A 14,845-nucleotide genomic window follows, 5' to 3' on the forward strand; every position below is an offset into this window, starting at 1 on the left:
GTCTGACCTATCACCCTCACCTTTACCTCTTTCCACCTATCACATTTCCGACGCCCGTCCCCCAAGTACCTCCTCCCTACCTTTTATCTTAGCCTGCTGGACAAACTTTCCTCATTCCTGAAGAAGGGCTTATGCCCGAAACGTCGATTCTCCTGTTCCCTGGATGCTGCCTGACCTGCTGCGCCTTTCCAGCAACACATTTCCAGCTCTGACCTCCAGCATCTGCAGACCTCACTTTCTCCTCAATGAATTACCTTGTTCTACCTATCTTAGATGCAACATGGATGGCCTTACACCAGTCTGTATTAAACACATTTGGTGCTGTTTTATACATTCAACTAATCTATTAATATCTATTAACAATATTATGCTTCTATTTGCACTTCTTACGATGCCATCTATGCTGGTGTGTTTTCAGCGAACTTGGATATTTAGCTCTCCATCCAACTACCTCAATTGTTAATAATATAGTGAGTATTTTAAGGTTCCAACATAGATTCCAGTCGAACATCACCAGCCACAGTTTGTTAATTAGAGTACATATACGTGTCCATTATTCTGGTTCTCTTGTTTCTTGCAACTTTCCCAACTGACAATAATCTGTCTTCAAGTTCTTAATCTTCAATATTGACTAAAGATTTCTTACTAGGAGCCTTATTGAAAGTTTTCAAAAGTCCTTATAAATGACAACCACAGATGGTCCCTGTTCAATACTTTTGTTACCCTTTAAAAAAATTCACATTGGTTGTCAGGCATGGCCCTCTTTTTATGCTGTTTCTCTTCAATGAGTTAAAATTTCAAGATGTCCAGTTATTTTCTTCTTTAGTATAAAATCTAGTAATTTCCTGATAACACATTTTATACTAACTGGTGCATTTAACTAACTGGTTCCCTTCCCTTTCCTCTCTTAAGTAGCAGAGACACGTAATTCCCCAACCTAATGGAAATGACCCTGAATTGAGAGAGTATTAGTAGATTAAAGTTTGGCTATCAATAACCTTTTCACCTCTTCCTTTAAAGACTGTGATGGAAGGCATTAGGTTTTGGGTTTTTGCCTTTAGTTATATTACTTGCTCGATTATAGTTTTTTTTATCTGATTGGGGATTAATGAGACTTTGAGTGTGAAATTCATGTGTGGCAGTATTACCTTGCTTCCCGAAGCCGAGTGTAGCCTTTGCAGTGATTCTCACACACAGCTGCATTCAGTCTGTGTGTCTGAACACTTGCAAGCTGTGATATCCTGATTTTTCATAACCCAAATGAGATTCAGTAATGAAGAAGCAAAGCGTGAAGTAGCAAAGAGGATAATCCTACATTAGAGTAATTTTAAGGGATTTCGGCGAAATCAATTTTGTGGAACTTTATCCGCTGTGTACTCTGGAATGTTTTGCAAGTGTTAAGGTGCATCCTTGCATTTGTCTGAAACTTTGCTGTATCTCACAGGGATAGCAGAGGTATTGGTTAGATGTTCACATAGAGGCATGGGGGTAACAATTGTTGTGCCTCTTGGTGACACTCTGAGAAAGAACAGAAGTGTACAGAGCAGATTGTGCCATGCCCTGTCTCTGGTTGGTTGAAGCCTGCTCAAAACATGCAATGAGAGGAAGCTATCTAGTAGATCAATGAATGCATCCAACATCTCAGATTGCATGTGACTCAGTGCTCCTCTGCATCCCATTCTGTCACTGTACATCAGTACTTGCCAGCCACTTTGCCCTCTGGTGAGTGAGCAAATTCCCTTTTCCCTTGCTTTGACTGCAAGTCACTAATGCCTGATGACTTTCCATGTGCTGATCCCAGCTGTGTGATGTATGAGAGATGGACAGCATTGATGGGAATGTGAGGGTGAGGTAGAGTCCCTTGATGTCAAATGAGAGTCCTGACTACCAGAAAATGCTTTTGGGTGAGTGATGAGGATGGTGCGTTTTGATCAGAGCAAGCAGCTGGTGTTGTGGGTGGCTGAAGATGTGACAGGAAGATGCATTTACTGACGTTGATCTATATTCTGAAGGCATTTAACCTTTTGTGGTTTCTGCTTGGTCCCTGATGCCCGCATTTGAGGACTTCACCTTTCTGACCTTTCCCAAAACTTTTGTTGCTATAAACAACTAAGGGAATTAAGGTTCATAGTACAACAGAAATTAAAGTAAAATTGAGACCATAACCGTATCAGGTTTGATCTTATCAAATGACAAAGCTGGCCTAGTTGCCAAATGACTAACTTCTTCTCTTAGCCCAATGTTCCCAATGTTCATTGGTCTGTGGGTCATCCTTCAGAATCTCCTGAGTGACGTTGGAGTAGGACACCATCCCTTCCACCCATCTGCACTCTAATGCTTGCAGTTTGCGTTCATCAGACTAGATTCCTCTCTTTTCTCTGGCATCTAGTTTCCAAGAATTTACATTGCACCAACTTGTTTTCCTTCTACTCTTTAAGGCAAAGTAGGCTAACATTTGGTCAGCTGAAGTTGTCAACTTTGTTGTGCAGTAGAGATCAGCACTGGAGACCCAGGAACTAGGATGACACTGATAATATTGGTGAACTACTGAGTTTCTTTCCTGCCTCAATCTCAATGAGCAAGGGCTACCATGAATTGTGGCTCATGTTGTGGTCTTTGTCTTTGATTCAGAAACATTCTTTAGAACGTCTGACATTCTGTTCTCTTCCTCTTTTGTCAGTACTAAAGCAAAGCAATTTGTCTTTATTCATTCAGGGGACATGGGCTTCACTGGCTAGACCAGCATTTATTGGCCATTCCTAAATGCCCAGGGAGTAGCTAAGAGTCAACCATATTGCTGTGGATCCAGAGTCACATGTAAGCCTGATGAGGAAAGGATGGCTGTTTCCCTCCCTAAAGGACATCAGTGAACCAGATAGGTTTTTCCAGCAATTGACAATAGTTTTGCGGTCATAACTGGATACCTCATTCCAGATTTTTGCTGAATTCAAATTCCACCAACTATAATGGCAGCATTTAAACTAGGTTCTCAGAACATTACCTGGTTCTCCGGATTAATAGTTGAGTGATAATACCAGGAGGCCATCACCTCCCCAAATTAGTCAACATGCCTTGTCATTTTCTTGCTTTCATTGAACAGTATCACCATTATCTGTTCTTAAGGGGCTCTCATTGTTCCTGATCATAAAAACAAAATGCCGGATATCTGAAATAAAAATAAGAAATCCTGCAAAACCTCAGCAGATCTGCCAGCATCTTTGGAGACTGTGATGATTCTGTCACTTTAAAAAGGTTATTTTGACTGGATTTTCTTAAAGAGAGGTTGTAAAGGCAGAGGTGCCGAAATAGCTATGTGAAATTGTTTAAGTCAATCAGAGGAGGCCTTTAGTTTTTTTTAAAACAGTTGTACAATGGAAGGGGAGTGGCCAGTTCTCCCAGTTGAGACTTTGTAGTTTTTTTTTTAATTTGTCACAAGATGTTTTGAGTACCAGAAGGGTTGCAAGCTTCAGTGAATGATTCCTAACTGACTTTCTCTGAAATCTATCTAGATGTTGTTCCCTCCTGTCTATAAAAATCTGTGTTAAATTTACCTTTTTGCCAAAGGATGTGATTACATTGGGTCAGTTAATTAGTCAACTTACTGTATCAAGTATTTGGGTAAGGTTTCCAATAGTCAAGAGTCGAGTAGCTTTATTTGCTATTTTTACCATATACAACGGAAAATTAAAAAACGAGACAGCATTCCTCCAGGACAAAGGTGCTACGTGGACAACACAAATGCGCTTTGTCTGCTTGTTTGGGTTTGTTGCTAAGAAATCTGTGGACTGTGTTCATTGGGTACCCATCCTTTTTGAATACATTTGATTACATGTATTCAAAAAGAACGGGTACCCAATGAACACAGTCCGCAGATTTCTCAGCAACAAACCCAAACAAGCAGACAAAACACGACCAGAAACCCTAGTCACTCTCCCCTACATCAAAGACATCTTGGAAATGACTGCCAGACTATTCAGACTCCTTGGCATCACGGTAGCCCACAAACCCACCAACAGTAGCTTATGAACTTGAAAGACCCTACACAGACAACAAGCAAAACTAATGTCATTTGCAAAATACCATGCAAAGACTGTAACAAACACTACATTGGACCATTAGACAGAAAACTAGCCACTGGGATACATGAACATCAGCTAGCACAAAACGACATGACCGTCTCTCAGTAGTATCACTACATACAGATGAGGAAGGACACTATTTCGACTGGGACAACGCATCCAACCTCGTTCAAGCCAAACAGAGACACGCATGAGAATTCCTGGAAGCATGGCATTCCAACCGGAACTCTATCAACAAACACACTGACTTGGATCCCACTTACCACACCTTGAGCAAAAGAACAGGAAATGACATCACCAATTCAAAGAAACCCAAACATGTAAATAGAAAGCAGGAATCATTACCAGTACTTCGTCCGGAGGCTCACTGAAGATGTTACCTAGTATGGTGACGTAACGTCTGAAAATGAAGCTTCCAGCTCAGCGAGCAAACCTATATCCAGAACCTCAACCTGAGCTACAAATCTTCTCAAAACTCGCTAAGATCCAGTGTGTTCACCCCTCTTGTCACAAAGTCCACATGCTGATGGAATTTAGGGAGCACAGATTTGAGATCAGCATGTTTGAAATCTCCAGCAACAATAAACAGTCCATTAGGTGTGCGTTCTGCAGTCCGCTAATAGCCCCATACAGTTCACAGAGTGCCTCCTTAGCATTGACACTGGGTGGAACATACATCCCGACTATAAAGACAGCGGTGATTTCCCATGGCAAATAAAATGGTCTGCACCTAACAGTCACAAACTCCACCAGTGATGAGCAGTAACTGGAGACTAGCACAGAGTCTTTGCACCATTTTGTGTTGATGTAGACAAACAGACCCCCCACCCTGAGCCTTACCGCACAGAGCTGCATTTCTGTTGGCGGGAAACAAGGTGAGCCCGTCTAGCTAGATGGCGGAATCTGGAACTCTGTCGCTGAGCCATGTTTCTGTGAAAACAAGGAAGCAGCAGTCTCTGAACTCATGCTGATAACCTTGTGCGGTCGAATGCAGTCCAGTTTGTTGTCCAGGGAGCAGACATTGGAGAGCAGAATGGATGGGAGAGGTGGCCAGCTAATGTTTGTTTTTAGCCTGGCATGAACTCCTCCATGCTTGCCGCACTTCTGCGTCCTCACAAACCACTCCCGACGTCTCAACACCTGGCCACCGGCATCAGACGAGGACAAGGACCCGAGCCCCAGTCTCTGCAGCAAGCCGAGATTGCGTAACTCCTTTTGCAGCTCTCCAGTCAGGTTCGTTTTTGGCTGGTTCCTGAACTGTAACAACGTTTGCAGACTGTAACAATATCTGCAAGCACTGGGTTTCCTGTGCCTGAAATTAAGTAGGGCCTAAGTTGGGAGAGGCCGCTGCAAGCTGCTGCCATACCACCATCTTGAAGCCGTGGACAATCCGCCAAGAGTTAAGTTATTCTAAATTCTGCTTTCTGTTTTCGTATTTTAACCAAAGTGTTTAAATAAATTGTATTTTGGTTAAAGATGATTGGTTTAATGAGTTGCATCATATCTGGAACACCTACTTCACACCTACCTCACACCTACCTTTAAAATAAGAAAAAAATTGCGGTCTAAGCTACCTCCTTAAAATATTTTGAGGTGATCTGGTCTGGTCCTTAACAGGTCAGAAACACAGTCAATGTTTTAAGTTCTTCAGAATTTCTAGAGTCAGAAGACTCAACAGAGATGTCAAATTGGATTCAAAACATTAAATCTATTTCTTTCCTCATGGATACTGCCAGATCTGTTGAGTTTCGCCAGCACTTTGTGTATTTCTTCCTGATCATACTATTTTTTCGCCCAAGACAATTGTAGCAAACAACAATACAATATAGGAACAGGCCCTTCGGCCCACCAGGCCTGGGCTGCCACATTTTGCTCTTCCATGCTAAAACTGTCTTCAGTTACAGTTATTCCCTTCCTATTCAAGTATTCGTCCAGGTGTTTCTTAAATGCTCCTGTTGTTCTGCCGCCACCACTTCCTCTGGCAATGCGTTCCAGGCACTCACCACATTAAAAATCTGCCTTTTTCCCCTCCACACTGGGAAAAAAAACTCATACTTTCCACGTTTTTTCTTCGGTTCTAATTCTCCTTGTGAATTTCTTTTCGTACTCACATTTTGTAGCTTATATTGTCTGTTCTATCCCCTTTTGTTGGTGTGTATATATCTCCCACTTACTAGGATCTGTGCACTTCTTTTCATTTTTGTATGGCTTCAGGTTGACTCTTACTTAGTTCATCATTGGCTTTTTTTTGTCCCTTACGGGTATAAACTGATTTTGTTTCATGTTTCATTCTAATTCTGAATTTTCCTTGATAACAGGAACTGAAGTTATTGGCTTGTGTTTCTGAGTATTAAAAGATAGAGAATGTATTGTTGAGCCAGCTCATAGGGTATCTTTTAAATCTAACAGGAATATGGTATTAGTATGATAATCTGTTTGTATTTGAGTGAGGAGAAAGGACAAAATTGCTGTTATGCAGTACTGTAAAAGTACTTAGACTGAGGAGCAGAAGCCAGCTGGTACCTTCCATCTGTTTGGGGTCTGTTCTACTGTCTGCACCATTACCTTATAAATATACTGTTTTCTTTGTCAAATAAAAATTAAAAGTATGGAAAGAATTCTGGAGCATTACATTATTTGTTAACTTCTATATTACTACTGACTATTTGAAGAATTGAATGACCAATTAGTTTGACACCCTGATCATTATTAAATGCATAGATTTTCTTTTGTCATCAATTGCATCTTTAAAGTACTGTTTCAACTTTAAATAAATTTCATAAGACTTTTCACTCTCATTTTTAAATGTCGGCTTCCATTGGTTGCAATATACAGAATGCTGCAACCTTGTAACTATAATGCAATTCACAAAATATTTAACTGCCAGGTATATAATTGTTTACATTAATATGGAATTACAATTGGAATGTAATTGATTGCAGATTGAGAAAATAAATTTGGTGATTGCTTCAAGGTACTTGGACCCGCTATTCTGAACCTATGTAAGAGAAGAATTAATTTATTTTGTGTTGGATTCATTTAAATGCTATCAACAAGTCAAAGAAAAGTTCAAGTCCCTGAAGGAGAGTGAGCAGTCAAAAGTCTGAGGCTCCCACAGATTCAAAACTGATATTATTGTGTTATGTTTCTCAGTATTTGTTGCCCAGGGTAACACAGGCTTCATTGGGCTACTCGCTGCCAAGGCTCAGAATTACTTAAACTCTGTGCAACAAACACATGGATATTTGGAACGACTTGAAAATGTAAATGATAAATTGAGGTAGGTAAAGTTCGAGCACAAATTATGGATGATAAGGGAGTGTAAAGTAGTACAGTGTCTCTGTTGAGAGGGACAATTTTGCATGTTCCATTCCTTTGGCTAAACCAATATTTCATAAATATTGTTTTAGCTGAAAACAGGTCTAAAATGTATGATTAATGGCAAAATCCCCATTTGAATGCACTGACGCAATCAGCAAAACAATTCTAAAATGGTATAATAATTGAAGGCTTAAAAATACAAGCATATGTTTTCACTGTCAGACTGTCTTACAGAAGGATCTGTTTCTAAATCATCTTTCTCAAACCGTGAAGACTCATACAATTAAGAATCAGAAAACATTATTTCTGTTCACAACAAGGAAATAAAGTGAATTTCTGAACCCTACAGATCCTCATGTTGCTATTCAGTTTTGACATAACTGGTTCAACAGTACTGGGGAGTTTATTAAATCATGTGGGCATCCTGCCATCACCTCTGCTACACTGCAAGTGCGTCAGCAACTTGAATGGTGCCAGACACCCCATGCTCACCCCATTGGGCAAATTGAGGCATTCATCACCCTGGATAGCAGTGGGCCTTAACCAGTGGCAGAAGAGGCACCTGGCAAACACAGTTGGACAGATGCTCTGTTTGGACTGGTGATGAGTGAACGTGACTTCGTTGACAGTATCCTTGAAGCCATCTGAGGGCCCTCACAAACTTTTATTGTTCCCCTGCCCTGTGTTTTTCACAGAAAATGTGCATTCAACTCGGAAGTGGCATGGGGTGGGGGTGTGGTTGGGGGATGGGGAGGATGATAGGAAGTGGATTGTGTCTGGCAGTTATTTTAAAGCAGCTATGGTACCTACAGTTGTACAACATGCTATACCATAGCATTGGGGTTGGTTGTGGCAGGGAATCTGGTATCCTGAGTGATTCAGCTTTACGTTGCCTGATTGTCATTAATTTTTGTAATATTCACCATTGAAAATTGGGGAGTGTCCTCCTCTAATTGAGAGTCTCCAGAACGAGAGAGGTGTTTGAGCTTCAACATTAGGCTGTAGTCTTATTTGTGTTATTCCTTTAAATTCTGTTAGAGGTAACAGTCTTATGATTTTGTGGACGTCATTCACCTGATGTGGCAGTATTAGGAGACAGGAATGATCGAAACATTTCACCAAGTAGATTCCAGTGTTTCTTTATGAACCTTGCAGCAGTATTTATGGAAAGCTGCAAGCTAAGTTATGATACCATGACAATAATTGCATTTCAGATTCATTCCTAATGTAAATTCAGAAAAGATTCTGTTGGATTTCTAGGGTGAAAATTTGGGCTGATCTCGCTAAAGTTGCACGAAAGCAAGAAGTTTGGGATGTCTGTCGTACAGCTTGTCACTTTTGCCTATTGTATGATGATGGACGATGGAAAATGGAAAGATTGTCTGTTGGTAAGATTGGAAGAATGATTCTTTTCCACCAACAACCTGTTAACTCTATGTCCATGAGTGAGAAAATATATTTTGCCTCTGTTTTTGGTTTATTTCAGAAGAACCTGCAAAACTAAAGTCAAGTGTCTCAGAGGGAATTGTTAATAAATCAGATGGAAGTTTTACCAGATCAGAGGGAAGTATTGATGGAAGTACATCTTTACCAATACAGTCCCCACACAAAGTAGGCCATTCTTCAGCCTCTTTAATCAGAATCATTGCTGAAGTATGTTTCATTAATGCAGAGGTAGGTACGGTTCAGTAATGAGTTTGCTTGAATTCCCAACTTGAGTTTTTAAGCATATATCAATATCAATAAAACAGTGTTTTGTGAAGATGTGGCATAATCTCTATTCATGACTAGTGCAAACATTTGACAGCAATGGAATTGAATCTCGGATGCTGTGTTTAATGGGTAGCTAATTCAAAATCACTGTTGGGTTACTGCCCGACTCAAATTTCTGTTCCCTAAATTCCAAGGGTTAAATTATCAGGAGTGACTACACAATCAAGTTCCTTTTTTTTTCAAGCTCTTCAGGGAAATGGATAGAAAGAATGAAACTATCTCAGCTTGTTGGAGAGTCTGGAGCTAGAGAGGTATAGTCTAACAATGGAAACCAGGCCTTTTAAAAGCAGTGTTAGGAAGCCCTGTTACACACAAAGCGTGGTTGATGTTTGGAACCTGCCTGCGCAAATTGCAATTCATGTCAGATCAGTTATTGGTTTTAAATCTATGACTGATGAAAATATTTGGAAATAAAAGTAATAAAAGTGTTATGCATTGATGACAGGTAGAGAAAATCATATATGATCTGATTGAATGGTGGAACAAACTTGAGGATTAAATCGCCTCCCCATATTCCAAATTTTCTATGTTCGTAAGGAGAGGCTGAATACTTTTTGAGTCTATTTCCCCAAAACACAAAATTTCATTCGGTACGCTAAAAAAAAGAGTATTAGTTTGAGGCCGTAATACTTTTACTACTCCTTTTAGGCTGTCTATTCAATTGTTCAACACTGACACTCATGAGGGCATTGATACCTTTCAACAAGAATGTCACAATGCTTTTATCATATTGCTAATTCTTACAGATTTTATTTCTGCATAAATAAGAATCAATACATTATGGTTTTTTGGCAGTAATTACAAGGCACAATTGAGAGTTATATTACTCCTTGTCTGGTGTTTAGAAGTTGTGACTTTGTTTCATGGTTCTTCTGCACGCTGCAGTTCTGCACTGTGGGTGGTTTAAGTCCTCCTGCCTATACCCTGAAAAAAATATAGATACAAGAAAGTTTTGATTTTCTGCTTTTCTCAATACTTCCCCAATTCTTTCTAAACATAGGGTCACGCACTATCTTATAATCCATTGTCACTCTTCTTAACCTCATTGCACGCTTTCTTTATTTTTTTCTTCTTGGTGTAAACAAATTCTTAAATAGCATACCCTTTCCTAATTCCTGTATCAAACAAAGCTATATTCAGGCAAGCATAATATTAGGCAGCAATGTTTTAAAAATTGAATACTGAGAAAGAATTGAAAGAGGATAATGTTTGATTTTAGTTCAACAAGTGACAGGTTCTGTAATGGGGCTGACTATGTTTAGAGAGGGGTAAGAGACAATGCTTCATTCCTGACTGGTACTACTTCTCTCAGCTTGCAGTAAAGCCAACAGTCACTCTCCATCTGCAACCAAATGATTTGAAAGTCACATTCAGCTTATATTGAAGAATAATAGTTCGAAACAAGCCTTTAAATATTTAAGCTTTGTGGGCGGCACGGTGGCACAGTGGTTAGCACTGCTGCCTCACAGCGCCAGAGACCCGGGTTCAATTCCCAACTCAGGCGACTGACTGTGTGGAGTTTGCACATTCTCTCTGTGTCTGCGTGGGTTTCCTCCCACAGTCCAAAGATGTGCAGGTCAGGTGAATTGGCCATGCTAAATTGCCCATAGTGTTAGGTAAAGGGGTAAATGTAGGGGAATGGGTGGGTTGCGCTTCGGCGGGTAGGTGTGGACTTGTTGGGCCGAAGGGCCTGTTTCCACACTGTAAGTAATCTAATCTAATCTAAAAAAAAAGTCTTGACTCTCTAAAGCTACCTGACGAAATAGTCCAACAGGTTTATTTGGAAGCACTAGTTTTCAGAGCGCTGCTTCTTCATCAGGTGGTTGTGAAGTACCACCTGAATTCTCTTGTTGGTTAGAAAGCATTTTATATGCAGTTTCTCTTCTGGACAAACTTATTCTGAGTTAAAGTTTTGCTTGCATCTACAATCAGGCAAGTATTAACCATTTAAGAGCATTAAATGATAAAAGCATTGTGACATTCTTGTTGAAAGGTATCAATGCCCTCATGAGTAGCTATTAGGGGCAGTGTGGTGGCTCAGTGGTTAGCTCTGCTGCCTCATAGCACCAAGGACCTGGATTCGATTCCAGCCTTGGGAAACTGTCTATGTGGGTTTCCTCCGGGTGCTCTGGTTTCCTCACATAGTCCAAAGATGTGCACGTTAGGTGAATTGGCCATGATAAATTGCCCATAATGTTCAGGAATGTGTAGGCTAGGTGCATTAGTCAGGGGTAATGTAGAGTAATAGATGTAGGGAATGGGACTGGGTGGGATACTGTTCAGAGGGTCGGTGTGGACTTGTTGGCCCAAATGGCTTGTTTTCACACTGTAGGGATTCTAATTCTAATTCCTGTACATTGCATCATGAATGTCAGTGAATCTACCAGCTTGAACCCAGTCTATACCAATGTTTGTAATAGCGTTGTAACATATTTAGTTGCTCTGCAAATATATCTTCTAGTTTGCATTCTCAATAACAATTGAAGCTCCATGTTCATATTGTGGGAATTAACAAAATAGTGAAGAATAATAAACCCGACGATCATATCATTCTGCAAATGTAAAATGAGACCATTTTCACTTGGAGGTGACAACCTGGACTTTTTGCATATTAGACAATTACATACAGTGAACAAAATCAAATTTAATGAATCGACTTTTCCTGGAGAAATAAGTACTAATGATTTAGAGAGCTGAGAGCTATCATTTTATGGTGATATTTATTTTAATATAAGGAACTTTAACATGATAAATTATATGTCCAGGCAACCATTCAGTTGTTAAAATCACAAGATGTTCAGTATAACAACCATGCAGTTTTCCCAGAAGAAAAACAGAAGGAACTTCAGGAATTTGGAGTCAAAACTCTGGAGAATGTTCCAGAATGGATAACTTACAGGTATTTTGAGTATTTGAGATTTTATGTTTTTGTGATTTTATTTTGGGTTCTTTTCTTTAAAAAGAAGAATGTCAAGGCTTTGGTGAATTTGCAAAGATTTTCTGGAATGATACCAGGGATTTGAGTGATGGAGGATTGGGCTTCTTCTTCCAAGCAGAGAAGGTTCGGGGCGATTCTGAAGGAGAAGTTGATTCTCTTGGGAGAGTCAGTAATGCTAAAGGATCTTGATAGGGTAAATGTTAAGGGACATTTTCCTCTTCTGGGAGAATCTAGAACCAGGGTCAATATTTACAATACTGGGTTGCTTCTTTAAAATAGAGCTGAGGTGAAAGTTCTGACATAGAGGGTTGAGAGTCTGAGAAGACAATGAAAGCAGGGTCTTTAATTTTTGTTTGGGTAGAGGTGGATAGTTTTTTGTTAAGCTGGAACATGAGAGGTTGTTAGGAGTAGATAGGAGTGTGGATTTGAGATTGCCATCATATCAGTCATAATCTTATTAAATACTGGAGCAGGCTCGAAGGCTGATTGGCCCAATCCTGCTCTTGTATGATAAGTATATGCACAGAAGTAGAATAATCAGCAAAGCACAAGAAGGAGATTAGGAGAACTCTTTGTTGCACAGTGAATTGTTATGATCAGGATTTCAGTGCCTCCACATAATCGATTATTCACAACTCATCCTTTTCCTTCAAGGAGAGAGAACAGAGTGCAGAACACCATGGAGAAGTAGAGAATCAGGCGTGGGGAGATCTCTTTGATAGCTACCATTGGTAATCTGTGCTCTCCTGTACGAGCAAAGAGTTCTTATTTCAGGATATACCAGATGCCATCAACAACTTGCCATGAATTTTGAAACCTCATGAGGGGTTGGTGCAGATGCACATCAAGGGAACCAATTCACTGGCTGTGGAACCTATGCCTCTTTTGAGCTGGAGCTTTATGTCCCTCTCCTCTGCTTTAAGCAGTGGCTAAGGAGATTTGCTTTTGGTGTTGTCTTTATGACTCCTCTTGCTCCTCTGCCAAGCAGTAAGATTGGATAAAAGTTCTGTTAGCAATAACGTGTCACCTTGTCATGGTGTCAGCTACTTAATTGAACTGTTTGAAGGCTTTCAACCTTTGTTCTCTCTTAAAGATGCACACCCTACTGTGTACTTGCCTTTTTGGCTATGAAGAATTACCGAGAGCTCAAGAAATTGTTTTTTGACGATTGAAGCCAGAATTCAGGGTGAAATTTAAAGTTAATTACCTTTAGCGTCTTGTAATGGTTTATCCAACAGCTGCTTGGGCATTCACTGCTCATCCACAATCAAACAGCCATCAAATCCAGTATTATTAAAGGATCATCTCAGTTCCTAGTCTGATGCCACGCTTCAGGGATTTGATTTCCATTGACACCTGAATCCGCCTTCCCTTTGCCATTAAAATTGAACCCAGTGATTCATGCTAATGGTTCAGAACTTCAACACTATTGTAAAATCTAGCTTCATGCTTTGCATTATTTATTTTCAGTAATTGGATAGATTCTCTGTCATCTTATGCAACCAAGAATTTTTTGCGAGCTGCAGAACTGGGCATGCAGATAGGTGATGCATCCATTGTGTGCAATGCAGCTATCTATATATGGAACCATAACAACCACCTGCTTGTTGCTGGAAGATATAAGGAGCTTGTTGAAACATTTCGAACACTACTTGATGCATTAAAGCAGACAGGACATTCTGGGTAAGTTTTACAGGACTGATGGCAAATCATGCAGAACCAGTTTTTCTTTCTCACAGCACTGTTCTCGAGCAATGATGCTCACAGAAACTGAATATGTGAATTTGGCTTGGTCCTAATTTAAATAAAGGAAATGCCACATGGGTGCACTTTGTGTGCATTTTCAACCACAGCTGTGAAGTCGAGGTGAAATCTAGGTGCATTCTGAGTCTTATAGGCATCAGCATCATTAAATTTGTCAGCAAAATTAAATCTTGTGAGTGAGCCAGAAGAGTATTCTTCAGGTTAATGGGCAGGATTGTTACTTAACACCCAAAGATATTAAGTGCATGAATTAATGTGTGTATGGCAGAAACTCTGATTTGAATTCCTGTGGCCCTTATTTTCACTTAATGATGCTGTCCACTATTGGAATACTGTGTGCAATTCTGGTCTCCTGGCTTTAGGAGGGGCGTTGTGAAACTTGAAAGGGTTCAGAAAAGATTTACAAGAATGTTGCTAGGGTTGGAGGGTTTGAGCTATAGGGAGGGGCTAAATAGGTTGGGGCTATTTTTCCCTGGAGCGTCAGTGGCTGAAGGGTGACCTTATAGAGGTTTACAAATTCATGAGAGGCATGGATAGGGTAAATGGACAAGGTCTTTTCCATGGGGTGGGGGTGTCCAGAAGTAGAGAGAATAGGTATAAAGTGAGAGGAGAAAGATTTAAAAGGGACTTAAGGGCAAGGTTTTCATGTAGAGGCTGGTGTGTATATGTAATCACCTGCCAGAGAAAGCACTGGAGGCTGGTAAAAGGAATCTGGAAGAGTATATGAATAGAAAGGGTTTAGAGGGATATGGGTGAAATGCTGACAAATGGGACTAGATTGATTTCGGATATTTGGTCGGCATGGACAAGTTGGACCGAAGGGTCTTTTTCCATGCTGTATATCTCTTGGCCCTATAACTTGAAATGGTACTTCTGTGCCATGAATGGAATGACACACAAGCAGTCTGTGCACTCTACAGTTGGCATGGAGGGAGCTAGCAAAGTGTGGGAGGGTGGAAGATTGTGGGGT

The 14,845-nt window shown here is 40.2% G+C and overlaps 1 protein-coding gene across 1 annotated transcript in view; it reads left to right on the forward strand.

Annotated features, from left to right (window-relative positions):
- Window positions 1–14,845, forward strand: part of LOC122561114 (cilia- and flagella-associated protein 46) — a 234,213-nt gene that overhangs the window by 61,373 nt on the left and 157,995 nt on the right. The window contains exons 14-18 of the mRNA XM_043712553.1: window positions 7,233–7,359; window positions 8,661–8,788; window positions 8,887–9,074; window positions 11,939–12,072; window positions 13,582–13,794. Coding sequence (XP_043568488.1) covers window positions 7,233–7,359; window positions 8,661–8,788; window positions 8,887–9,074; window positions 11,939–12,072; window positions 13,582–13,794 — 790 coding nt within the window. The remainder of the gene's footprint in view (window positions 1–7,232; window positions 7,360–8,660; window positions 8,789–8,886; window positions 9,075–11,938; window positions 12,073–13,581; window positions 13,795–14,845) is intronic.

Source organism: Chiloscyllium plagiosum, chromosome 22 (assembly GCF_004010195.1).
Source record: "Chiloscyllium plagiosum isolate BGI_BamShark_2017 chromosome 22, ASM401019v2, whole genome shotgun sequence".
In the NCBI taxonomy this organism is placed as follows: Eukaryota; Metazoa; Chordata; class Chondrichthyes; order Orectolobiformes; family Hemiscylliidae; genus Chiloscyllium; species Chiloscyllium plagiosum.